This window comes from Micromesistius poutassou (genome assembly GCF_964030765.1).
Source record: "Micromesistius poutassou genome assembly, chromosome: 13".
NCBI classification, from domain to species: Eukaryota; Metazoa; Chordata; class Actinopteri; order Gadiformes; family Gadidae; genus Micromesistius; species Micromesistius poutassou.
Window position 1 is genome coordinate 6176356 of NC_140283.1, and position 13849 is coordinate 6190204.

The following is a 13849-nucleotide window of genomic DNA, read 5'->3' on the forward strand; positions in this document are numbered from 1 at the left end:
ATAGGACGTTTCCTAAGAATGAAACACACTCATCCACCTGTCAATGCATCCAGGGAATGTTCCTCTATAAATCATTTTATTTGATTTACAAAACCACTGCAGGACAATCTCAGACTGTAACTATGGTCTGTAAATGGTTTAACTTGAACGGTAGCTTCCACTACAGCTCTAACAATGTCTTACTCTTGCAGGTGCTGGGTTCGTCGTCACTGCCTGGCCGCCAGGGGGCGTCGTTGTAAATGTCTTGGCATCTCTCACAGTTGTCCCCTGCCGTGTTGTGTTGGCACACACACCGTCCGTGTACCTGTGTGTTCATTCAACAGTGTGTGGTCAAGGAAAACTAAATCAAATCAACCAAGCTACTAAACAGCACCACTCGTGTCTGACGGTTGCTGATGGTTGATACACCAGAACACAAACACCATCCTTCTGTAGAAAAGATTGCTTCTCTGGTCACTGTGTTTCTAAATAACATAATTGACCAAGGGAGACCTCCGTTTACTGCAAGAGTGTGTGTGTAATGCAGGCGTTAATATAAAATGCAATAAAATGTCTGGTATCCTGAGGAATCTACTACACTCTATTAATAAAATAAAATCTATTCTACTCTCTTCATATTATACCACACTCTGGTGGTTTAGTAGGGGCTTTAATATTATCTAATTTAATATAATATAATCCGATCCAATCCAATCCAATCCAACGTAATCTAATTTAATATAAATCCAAGCAAATTCAACTGAATCTGATCTGAATCCAATTAAATTAAATTCATCCAATATGATGATGATCCCAACAGATTATAATCTCAGTAGAATCTCAGTAGAATGTGGTCTAATTGAAATGAGAAGCGTCCTGCGGTAGGTCGGAGCAGCCCTACCATGCCGGGCTCGTTGAAGACGTCTCCTCTGCTGGCGTCGACAGGCATGCACATGCTGGCGTGGCCGTTGCAGAAGCAGCTGCCCCGCACCACCATGTCGTACAGGGCGTAGTAGTACTTGTCCTGGGGGTTCCTGCGCCGGCGGCCCAGCAGGGTGTCGCCCAGTGTGAACAGGCGGGTGAGGTTAACCCGGATGTTGGTCAAGGTGATCAGCTCTGGGCATTGTGGGAAATGTTGTTGGTGATGAAAAACACATCTGAAGATCGTTTCTGATGTTATGAATGTTTTAGTTATTTTGTGTATTTAATATTTATTTTTGTTTTGTTGTTTTATGAGTCTACCGTCATTGTTGTAGATTCCCTCTTAACGTCAAATATACACATTGAAACGTAATATGTGGAAACAATTTTGCCAGTTGAATCTGTCCAGCAGGGAATGAAAAGTATTCAAACCTTGAATGTTGGGTGCGTACGGGTCTTCAATATCAAATATAGGATCCAGAGCTTTTAAAACCACCTGTAGCGACAAAAAAAGAGAGAATCTAACATCCCTTCTGTATGTTTTTTTGGTCCGTGTAATGTATGTAATGTCCATGTAACGTATCTATTGTATGTAAAAAGTAATGTATGTAATGTCCATGTAATGTATGTAATGTCATTTGTGTAACGTATGTAATGTCCCTGTAATGTGTTTAATTTCCATGTAATGTATGAATCGTCCATGTAATGTATGAAATGTCGATGTAATGTATCTATTCTATGTAATGTAATGTATGTAATGTATGTAATGGCCATGTAACGTGTGTAATGTCCCTGTAATGTGTTTAATTTCCATGTAATATATGCAACGTCCATGTAATGTATGAAATGTCCATGTAATGTATCTATTGTATGTAATGTAATGAATGTAATGTATGTAACGTCCATGTAATGTGCATAACGTCCATGTAATGTAAGCAACGTCCCTGCCACATATGAGTGCGTGTGCATGGCCGTGGTGGAGTACCTCTCCGTCGGTGGACGGCTGTGAGCCCGAGTATCTGCTGTCACAGACCACGTCGTCCACGCTGTCCGCCGGCTCGGCCGAGACCCAGGGGAAGTGGGCCGCACAGTCCTCTGCGTAGTAGCGGAACACCTTCCACGTCCGGCCAAAGTCCTTGGAGCGCTCCACCAGCATGGCGGCCGGGCGGAAGCTCTGCAGGCGACACGCCCCCCTCGATGAGAACACGCAGGCACACACGCACTCGCTACAGACGCTCAAGCTGAACGGGAATCTTCCCCCGGTACCTTGAAGGTGAGCACCAGGTGGCTGAACTGGAACAGGGTCTCTAGGTTCAGCTGAATGCTGACCTGATGGACGCCTGCAGTGTGCAGACAGACACACGTTATACAACACGACCCACAGACACACTGACATATGACACAAAGACACGCCAAAATATAACACATACTGAATGATTACATATACTGAAATATTACACACACTGAATATTACATACAGACACACTGACATATAACACACTGAAAGATTACCCACAGACACACTAAAATAAAACACACACTGAGATATCACACACACTGAAATAGTACACACACTGAAATATTACACACAGACATACTGAAATAGAACACACGCTGAGATATAACACCCGCGGAAAGATTACACACAGAAAACACACTGAAGACACACTGATGACATCAACGAACAAGCCTTCCGAAATGACACACCAAAATGTGGTTGGCTACGAACACTGTCCAATCACACGACATGTAGCGTAAAACAAATCTGTCACCCACCGGGCTCAGACTGCCACCAGCGCATCCTGCGTTCGGGGTCGAAGATGGTGATGGCGTTCTGGATGAGGTGGCTGTCGGGGTTACTGTGGCGGTCGTAAGGCTGCCTGGAGTCACAGGTGAAGCACTTCTGCTCCTCCTGGTGGAAACCACAGCAGAAGAACACATTGGACCAGGTCTGCATGCTCACCAGGCTCCACAGGAACATTATCCTTACAGAACCACTTCTTTCACTTTGAAAGGTAACTGTATATGTGTTGCAAAAGCTTTGAGAACAATTACTGATTTGAGGTTGGCAAAAAAAATGATATATTTTAATACAGATATTAATACAATGGCAGATGTGTAACATTCTTTATCCTCCCATTTCAGATCACATCAAACTCAAGACTTACTAGCAAAAGGACAATCTGGATTATATTAACAGGTGGTCTCCCAGACAAGAACAATTTAACAAGCTACAGCGATTTCCCCCCAAACAGGATAGAAGACCATGAAGGAAAGAGCTGCAGGGGAAAGACAGACAGACAGATAAAGGGGAATAGACAAGGCATAGAGAAGAGAGTGGTTTAAGGGTGAGAAGTGTGACAGCAGAAGGGAATGCAGAATGGAAAACATGAAATTATTGGCCCAGAGCAGAGGCAAGGTAATGACCTTTAAATGTGGCGGATCAAGACATGTCTAGAGAGAGAAAGAGAAACATCTCCAGGGCCAGGAAGCCCTGTGAGTCTGTCAGCGGCAGCAGGACCCGCTACCTGCCCCGTCTTCACTATCACCATCCAGTCCCTCTCCAAGCCCTCTTCAATGTGTAGTAACATTTACGGTTACAATAGGTGCCTGCTATAAAAACTTTGCATGGCAAACAGAGGGAGCGATTGCGGTTTTGTTTTGAGGCAGTAATGATAGCACCAGCCGGGGGAGTGTGAGGTAATTGTAGCCCATAATTACTTAAGACATTCAGTTGCACAAAGTACATTTTAAACTAAACATGAAACACAATCTCCTTACCAATTACGACCTCTTATATAAATACCACTTGAAATACCGCATTATCATTCTTGTGTCGCGCTAATCCACATTTTTTTAAATGCGATTAAGAAAGTATTTGATTACAAAACTTAAATAAGCGCATCCACTCAAAAGACAACCAAGATAATATCATAACTACACTTCAAGTTCAAAGGTCGGGATGAGGCTCTCTGAGCACTGACGTGACGCTAACCTCCAGGTATCCGATGATGCAGTAGTTCTCGGGCCCATCCAGGCCGCAGGTCGAGGAGGCTGATAGCTGAGCAGCCCGACCCACCATCAGGTCACCAAGCTGGGGATTACAGGAGCTCCCGTGGCACTCCTCCTGGAGAAGTGCACCAGGCACCACCACTGGAGACACGAGACAGCAGGAGAATGGTTGAGAGCAGGATTGGACCAAAAGCTCTTTGCTCTTAGCAGTCCATCGTTCTGACTAGATTCATTCCCATGTGACTGGAATACTGTATCTAGACAGAACCACTTGCAAATTGCCACCCCCAGTTCATTCATTTCTTCATTTTAGAATGACAGCAAGACTCGTTTTTTGTACTTCAAAGTTCACAGACAGACCAATAAACTAACACGAATGCAACGCAACAAGAAGCAAAACACTAGAGCGGATCTAATAGATCTGTGGAGTGGGGGAAAGTGGAATCGCCATGTTGAGAGCATCAAGCCTTGAGACCATTATAATTAGTAAAGAAAGTCTAAAATAGGAAATACATTTAATGAATTTAATTAAAATGTTTTTTCGATTTACTATATCATTTCCACATCAATTAACCATCCGCCCACCCCAAATGTATTTTCTTTAGTGATAATGTTCTTCATAAAAAAGAGATTCAGTGTTGAGTTTTTCATTATCAATCACAACACACCCTCAGATTTGAACAGCGGCTGACAGTTCTTCTTCTTCTTCAATTCTTTTCAATTGGCTCTGTACTATCATGCTGTACCTGAGAGGGGAAGGTTCAATTCAAATACCATTCCTGTTGTATTATTGCCTGTCTTGCTGTTAAGGAATACATCTACAGTCTTTCATTACATTTTTGCAGATTATTGCTTTTATTTTTGAGTTTCTGTTTTGATTGTATAAAGGTGCTTTAAGGGACCTTGCTGTATGTCTTTATTCAACATTATCTCTCATGCTTTATTTTTTAGGTGGAATGTTTGTCTTTCACAGCTACCCTGGGGTTCAGCCCAAGTCAAATATTCCACTTTGTAGGATAGTAAAGTTAATCATGAATCCTGTATTTGGTGGGAATGAAGCATGCAGCTACAAGTGGAAATATTCTGCCCTGGTATTAAGCAAGTGATCACACGTCTGCAGAACGCAGGATTCACTCCCTAAGATGGCAGAGTGTGACAGGCCCCTGCTAGGAACTCAAACGTCTAATCCTGCCCATGCCGGGGCCAAACCCTGGCTGGGTAGTGCTGTTGTTCTCTCCTCGGCAGGATCTTCCCTGGCAGGATCTTGGCGGTGTGCCTCTAACCATCCAGATGCCCGGCCATGGAACTTACACAAGAGCAGCAGGACACAGATCATCTTGTGGGGCTGGAGGGCTGGAGCTGCTGTAGAGGCAAAGCAATGGTTTGGATCAGCTAAGAATCAACACTTGAAGGACAGGTACACAGACAGAAGAGGAATGGTTTGGATCAGCTAAGAATCAAAACTTAAAGGACAGGTAGACAGACAGCAGAGCAATGGTTTAAATCAGCTATGAATCAACATTTAAATGCCAGGTTCACAGACAGCAGAGCAATGGTTTAGATCACTTAAGACTCAACACTTACTTACAAGTACAGGTGCTGATCTAAACCATGCTGGTTTAGATCAGCTAAGAATTAAAGGACAGTGCAGGTTCACAGACAGCCGAGAAAGGCTTAGTACTTGTGGCAGCCCAATAATTAATTGTCAAGCTGAAAAGCAGCAATATTTTAGCATGAAAGCTTTAAGGTCATTATTTTGTGATCAAACCCACCATGTCTCTCTCACTGAGAAGCCATAGGGATCTCTCATTTAGCTAAATAAAGAAATGAGCAAACTATTTTATCTCTTTAGTTTTCATTTCAAATTATATATACAGGGTTGACGTAATGCTGTGAGTACAAACATGTATCTAAGTGTACTAAGAATTTGTGCAGATTTCCCCTGGCAGCGTCACAAAGCCAAAGGTCTGAGGGACACAGGGACAGTTGGCAGCTCTCTCCAAAGCAGATCTGTTCCAGGCTTTAAGAAGACCCTAACACTGAGGACCGACTGCACACTTTAATAAAACCACGTCCAGCAGCATTGAGCCAATCCAGCTAATCTGATGCCATAATGTTAAAGACTTATAGATTAAAGATAATTTACAGCCACCCTATAAATTGTGGAATTTGACATACGTTGATATATAATTATATTTTAATGATGGTGCACTTGACTATTCTCAGTTATACATACAACAAGTTTAAATAAAAGGTGAATATATATGACTTAATACATATATATTTAACAGAGAGAGCTGTGTGTGTATGTTAGAGGAGCTTGTAGGACATCTTGGCCCTGTAGGCATAGGTTGACATTAATGTGAACACCTGGGGGCCTGCTCTCATTGTACACAGATTAGCAGTGCAGAAGGACATGGAATGCTAACCCGTCAAGATCACTTTTTGAACCCACTACTGTGTCCATAACACATTGAATAGCCTTTCCATTAGCCATGTGCTATCACCGCCGTAACACAGTGGCACTAGCTGCTGAAAACATGTTGTACAATAACTTTAGCATCCCAGTGTGCAAGAGGCTTTAATCATGAACTGCATTTCATAATGAAGGTTTCAACTGATAAATGCCCATATCTCAGATTTCACAATTTGTATTTTAATCTATTCATTTGTTGACTGTGTGCAGCTCTGAAAACTCATAATCAGCTAACCAGACTTTTATATTAGACTTCAATAATTGTATTCTTAATATGTTTATTTGCAATGGATTATGCACAGAATGGGCTGAAAAGAAGATTTCTCCTAGCAGAATCAACTGACAAAATCAGTACTCTTGACTCAAACAAGACTGCATACAAATCAAATGCAATTCGCAGTAAGGCGATTCAATTAACGTCTTGGTATTAACAAATGGCCACAACCTTCCCAGCACAGACACAAGGGGTCCTGATCCCAGATCAACTCACTCTCTCACTTTATGCTGATGAACCTTCCATCCAGATCTGTAATACAATAAATATACCTCTTGGATCAAATTAAAGGTTGAGGTCTAATTAGGGCCCTGACAGTTGGGGATAAGGAACCAGTACAGTTCTTTGAGACACTTTTACTTTTTTACACTTACACCTACGCAATCATTTAAGGAGTTTGCACCAACAGCTCTCTCTCTGTGAGGTCCTGATCTATGCATCCGAAATGAATGTCAGTTAGTTAGTTAACCCAACCCTAACCCTAGCCGATGGGTTGATTGTAACTCCCTAGGTTAGACTAACATGACAGCTACTTATCCACGTAAACAGAAGCACTGCGATGCCCTGTCTATTTGCATTTCTAAGACTCCAAACACACACTAACTAATAATAGGGTTTTAATAGGGTTTTTATAGTGTTAATTTTTTTTAACCACAGTTGGGATTAGCATGGGTGTCTGGACAGTTTCCCAGCCTTTACATGAAAGCAAACATTAAAAACGTATGTTTAATCAGGATAAAGAACATTTATCATGTGTGTTGGCAGCTTATGCTCACTCTATTCCACACATTTACATCAAATTGGGAAGCTCAGTTAAATGTTAAATTTGAGCGATCCCAAAGCTAAATCATTGTTCAACATTTGAACATTCACGTTATGTTACACGTCTTGTTCTAATAACCTGACGACTCATTCTCAAGGCTGAACCAACGCTGTACCTGATGTAAGTCTAACCCTAACCAGTTCCTCGATCCACACCAACATGTCTTCTGAAACCCAACACAAGATTTCCTTTTGAATTAGGCGTCTTTTTCAAGAAAGCGTGTCCTACCTGTCCCTGCTGACCCAATGTAAGATCCACGATATACTGACTCTGAGCACCTCAGCAGGTAACTGCACACCTGAGCTCCATGCAGAGAGCAGGGAAAGCATTGCTCCTGGCTATGTATATGTGTGTGTGCTCATGGATGTGTGTGTGTGTGTGTGTGTGTGTGTGTGTGTGTGTGTGTGTGTGTGTGTGTGTGTGTGTGTCTGTGGTAAAGTTTGCATACTATCTGGGAAAAGAGGACAGGCATTAAATTCCTTTCAGCTTTGACACAACCCCCTTTATCTGTGAAGAATACCTCCAAGGTAAGTGATCAGGCAAGGCGGGAAATCCTCACCTTGACAAAGAGAGAAGGTATGTACAGGAAAATACACACATGAAGAGTATGTATATGGATTACTTTAACCCATAACCACAAACAGGGACCAACTAGCATTATATCAATTACAGAATATCTCCACTACTGTGAAAACAATATGCTTTTCTGTATTATTTATTTGCCTGAATGTGGTAATGGTTTATTGATTTTACTTTTGACCTAGATTCTCCCATGATAATGATGACCTCAATGATAATGATAATATTCCAGGGAGTATTTCCGTGTGCAACAACTGTATGTGTATATGGACAGTAAAGAACAACTACACACTAAACCAAATCTGTGAGTTTGCTGCCATCCTTAGGTTAAAATTCAAACCGAGTAAAATACATACAAAAATACAACAATAGGTAAACCAAGAACAGTTCTGTATTGTTAACATTATGTATTGTACTGCATTGTTATCATTAATTAGACGTTTCTGAAACATCTTATTAAATACTAAATGCATTTGATTTGAGACGTATCTTTTGTGTCTTGCCATTATGGCGTGTAAATCCTTAATCAGACCATACCTGAACCAACCCCCCTCCCTAAACTTTACCATCCACAATCACATTCCAAAACAGAAGCATTTCCAATGCATAACGGGGAAACAGGGCCACACGCAACTCTACTAAACCAAGGTGAGTCCTTGACAGGATGGAACAGTAGGAGGAAGCACACTCCAAAAGCCTGTCTAATCACCTCCAGGCTGCCAGGGGCCGGGGGAGCCAGAGTGTGAGCGTGTGTCACCCCATCAGATAATGACTGGCCCCATCTGGCCAAATGAGAAGGTTCCAGCGTGCCCCTAATGCCTACAGTAGGGGGTCGGTGGGGGGGAGGGAGCTGGCCCCATCACAGGGTCTACCTCCCCAGCAGATCATGTACAACACTGTCAACACGCGTTGCCACTTTCTGGGTCTTTGGGGTAAACACGGAGGAGCCCCGGTGTTCTCAGCAGGGGCGGAGGAGGAGCAGGTGAGGCGTGATGTCTCGGCCGTCTGCTAAGGGGAGGCTCTGGGATGGGGACAAGGGGGGGGAGGTGGGGGGGGGGCGGGGGGGGGGGTCGTTCTTCCTCGCGGCATGTGCTGAAATAAACATCCGGCCAACGATGATATTTGGTAAAATGTTAGCATGATGCCAACACTGGAACCATGGTGTCTACACACACGCGCACGACCACACACAGACACACATGCACACGCACAACCACACACACACACACACACACACACACACACAAACAAACATGCACACACACACACACACACACACACACACACACATGCAACCACACACACACATGCACACAAATATACACATAAACACGCACAACAGGGACACACAAAAGGGATAACTTTTAAAAACGTTATTTTTTATTTATTTATTTAATTATTTATTAGTATTCTTTATTGATATTATGAATGTTATAATGATAATTATTTTCATATCCCAAAATAATAATTGACCCGACCTGTTTCTCTATTCTCTGTCTCTCTTGTGTTCTCTTTGGTTCATAACTGTGCTTTTTTGTTGAAATTTACACTTTAACTGGATCGATTTATGATCAATGTCATAACATAATAATACAACAGAAGAAACAGTGCACAACGATAATATCTCTCATATCTTTTTTAAGCTTTTCTTGAAGTTTTTAATAATGAACAGACTGATTAACGTTGTTATTTGTTCTTGGGAAAGGTCCTCTGGAAATCAGATAATTTAACTACAATCTTAAATATGTGAGATGTTACTTACAGTGATAACCCAAGAAAGAAGTATATGCAAAAGTAAAAAAAAAAAATATATATCTTATCTTATAATCTTAAAATGTATTTGTTGTAATGGATAGGTTTGAACATGCATCACCACAAGGGGGCGCCCCGATATAGAGGAAATAGCACCAGTGATGGTAATCATGCCGGATAAGTTTGTCCATCGGCAATAAAATTAGAAATTAGAATTGCTCAAAACAGGGATTCCATTTAAAATCGTCTTATGCATTTGGATCAGAAAACGAGATATCAGAGGAAAATTAACAATTTTTGCTTGTTAAACGAAATAAGTCAAAAATTAACTCATTCACAAAGATGACTAATGATTAACTTTATACATTTGAAGTGAAATAGTAATTCATAATGTGCATATTTTATGATGGCGTGGCTGAGTGATATTCTCTTCAAGTTCAAGTTTTTTTTCAATGCAACTATTACAACAAAAGCACCAAAAATGTTCAATGGATGCAAATATTTTTTACTATGCCATCCCCCACCACCAAACCAACATAAACACACACACACACACACCCTCTTGCCTTATGTTTATTTTGGAGGTGGTGGGGGGGCAGTTTGTTACCCTGGGCAATTATAACAATTACTATTATAACTATGCCACCCCCCACCATCAAACCAACGTAACACACACACACACACACACACACACACACACACACACACACACACACACACACACACACACACACACACACACACACTTGCCTTATGTTTATTTTGGAGGTGGTGGGGGGGCGTTACCCTGGGCCTGGGGGCGTTGGCCGGTGCTGACGATGTACCTGGAAGGAAGCACTGCTGGGAGGACAGATGTTACCGGAGACCCTGGAGCCAGACACAGCCACAGCTGGGAGAGAGGGAGGGAGCAGACAGACAGCGGAACGCCAGGTGGACAGACAGGGAGACATGGCAAATGGGACCATAGAGACACATGCAGACCGACAGACAGCCAGCCAAAGAGACAGGAAGTCAAACCGACCATGATCAGACAGACAGTAATACAGAGAGACAGATGACCAGTCAGTCAGACAGAGAGACAGACGGACGGACATCGGAACAGGAGGAGACCATTCCGACAGACAATCAGACACGGTAGACGGACATGACCTATCAACAGCAGGATACCGGATAGGCAATCAGACAGACAACCAGGCAGACAGACAGACAGACAGCATGATGAACAGGAGGACAGCAGTCAGTCAGACAGGGAGGAAGTGGTTAGGGCAGAGCCTGGCAGGAGGGAGCAGTTGAGTGGCATCACAACGCGACATCTGCCACACCTGCAGCTAAGCACCCCCCCCACCTCCCCCCGAGCCGGCTTCTCCCTGTTTGTGAGACGAGTCTGCGTTTAGCTGGGTGGATCACAGCGGGCATCGCAGCGAACAGCACCGCTCATGTACAACCGTAAGGAGAGTCTAAGGGGGTGTGGGACATGTTTAGGAGGGCTGAGAGGTACTGTGAAGTGGATGAACTGTATTGGGTTCGCCTTTACCACTTTTTCTGATTCTTGTTCTTGTTCATTTCTTAACTCCTATCATATCTGTAAAAAGGATAGCCCCATTAAGTTACGTGAAGTTATTTCTTCTCTTTAACTCTATTTGTCATGACAAGTTTTGAATAGTGAACTCAAGTCTATAAGTTAAACTTAAAGTTATCCATTGTCTTGACTTATTGTGAGTTTTGTCCGGGTGGTCAATGTTCATTTAACTAAATATAGATACGTTTCCGCCATTTTTGCATAGGTTGAGAACTATTACTATAAAACGGTTATTATAATATTGAGGCGTGCTGCTAACTACTTATCCACAGAGGATAAGGCCCTAATATTCCAGCAAAGATATTGACGATATAGAAAACAACAGTTGACTACCCAGTGGCGGTCGGCCGACTACGGACGGCCGACTACGGACGGTCGACTACGGACTACAAGTTCAGCAGGACTGAACTAAAGGTTACAGCAAGAATGGGACTACTGCATTAACACATTAACGCTGCCCTGGTATCACCCTTGCTCATTCAATGTATTTCAGAGCCTTATTAAATATAGCGTAATACACCAGTGGGGTCCTGCTATTTTAGTTGGTGGGTGCGTATTTAAAGTATAAAAGTGTATCACGTTACTGGAGCTAACTTGGTAATTGGAACACGTCACCTAGCTTGTTAGCGAACTAGTGTTGTCTAACTAGGTAGTTAGCACGTGTCAAAAAGCAAAACATTGAAATAGTTCTATAGAGGCTTGGACTGCATGTGTGAAGAATCTTAAGACGGTGTTGTGTTAAATTAATACAATATTATAGATTCATTCATTCCATTTGACCGTTTCATTGGCTTTATGGTCTTATATTGATTTTTATTATTTCATTACAGCAGCAGACATATTCAAATAGCATGTAGGCTATGTAGGCTACTGCAAAAAGTTATATTTGAATAGTATATGCTGAAGAGTTATGTTAAAAGTTTGGAGCACTGACAAAAAATGTTTGTCACCTTCACCAGTGACCCTCACCAGTTTGCACCCTTGCATCAAATGTTATTTAACTGTGTGTGTGTGTGTGTGTGACAATCATTATGTTTCGTACTTGTACTGTTCTTATGGGGTTTCAAGAAACAATTTAAATGTTTATTAATCTGGAAGTTAATGAATTAATTGTTTTATAAAATGTCATAAGATAGCTACATTTGATAGGGTTAGGGAAAGTTTTCAAAGTAAACCCAAAGTATCTGATTTCATTTGATCCTGATCGTTAAAGGCCTGTTAATCATGGTTAAGATCTTAAACAGCTTGGCGCTTACATGGAACTAACTGGTTTGTACTCAGTTTCTGGTTTGAAAAGATGTGGGTTCAGCTTAATCAAATGGCCTAAGATCATGTTGAAGGAAATATACAGTGATCTCACACAAACCCACTCTCAGACCCTCCAGTCAGATCCGAGCCATGCAACGGGTCGAGGTGGCCCCATCCACTGGCTCCACCCTGTAAAACACACTTGAATCCCATCATCTGGCGTGTGTCAGACATGCTCCAGTCTAACAGCAGAGCCCCCTACCGTGATGCAGGGTATCATGGTTTCTCTATTGATTGTTGATGTAATATTTGACCTTCTGAGTCTTCCGTTGTCTAAACCAATCGATACTCAGCGCTGCTTTGATTATAGACTGCTGCTCTGTTGTTGCACTGCATCAATTATAGAAGTGTCTCCTGATCTCCCAGGCACACACAAGTACAACCAATCACGTAGGCCCCACAAACACCCAGACCCTCACACACACACACACACACACACACACACACGACTAAACATGTAAGCCCCCCCACACACACACATATACACACACACACACACACACACACACACATCAGACATGTATGAGCAACAAACGCCAAACACAGATACACACACGCGCGCATTTTGGATGGGGCTCAGAAACTACCACGTTTGGTTATTGGTCATTCCCCCACAAAATAATCATTCACTATTGTACCAGGAGCCAATGAATGGATGATTTAAAGATTTAATGAAAGACGTGATTAAAATGATCTTTTTAACTTGTACTTTTCTGTATCTATTATTATTGTTGATTATTATAATAGATGATTTTATTAAGCTATATCATTCTGATGTGAAAACAATATGTCTCTTTTGTGCTACAGTATGCTTGTGCTTTAAATAAAGTCACTAGTTGTATCATACTTTTAGAGCATCCTTTCATAGTAATACTTTCATACTTCCCTGTAACATCCCAATGAACCCAAATCAATAAATAACAAACAAACATAGGAATCATTCAAATCTTCTCCATATCATTATTATTCATTTTGCCCAGCTCATATTTTGTAATGCTTTACAAGATATTTTCTGTTGCCAACATAACTCTAATGTAACATCAATCATGTACACAATATATATCACCTTAACAGTCAAGAGAGAGAGAGAGTGTGTGTGTGTGTGTGTGTGTGTGTGTGTGTGTGTATCACAAAGAGTGTGACCTG

The 13849-nt window shown here is 41.9% G+C and overlaps 1 protein-coding gene across 1 annotated transcript in view; it reads right to left on the minus strand.

The window, feature by feature from the left end:
* The window catches only part of lamb4 (laminin, beta 4), a gene marked incomplete at its 5' end in the record, with an annotated part of 21703 nt that extends 16455 nt beyond the window's left edge, over positions 1–5248 (minus strand). Inside the window, 8 exons of the mRNA XM_084477852.1 lie at positions 184–304; positions 881–1095; positions 1333–1396; positions 1886–2074; positions 2167–2240; positions 2677–2812; positions 3896–4053; positions 5224–5248. Coding sequence (XP_084333978.1) covers positions 184–304; positions 881–1095; positions 1333–1396; positions 1886–2074; positions 2167–2240; positions 2677–2812; positions 3896–4053; positions 5224–5248 — 982 coding nt within the window. The remainder of the gene's footprint in view (positions 1–183; positions 305–880; positions 1096–1332; positions 1397–1885; positions 2075–2166; positions 2241–2676; positions 2813–3895; positions 4054–5223) is intronic.
* Between the last annotated feature and the right edge of the window lie 8601 nt (positions 5249–13849).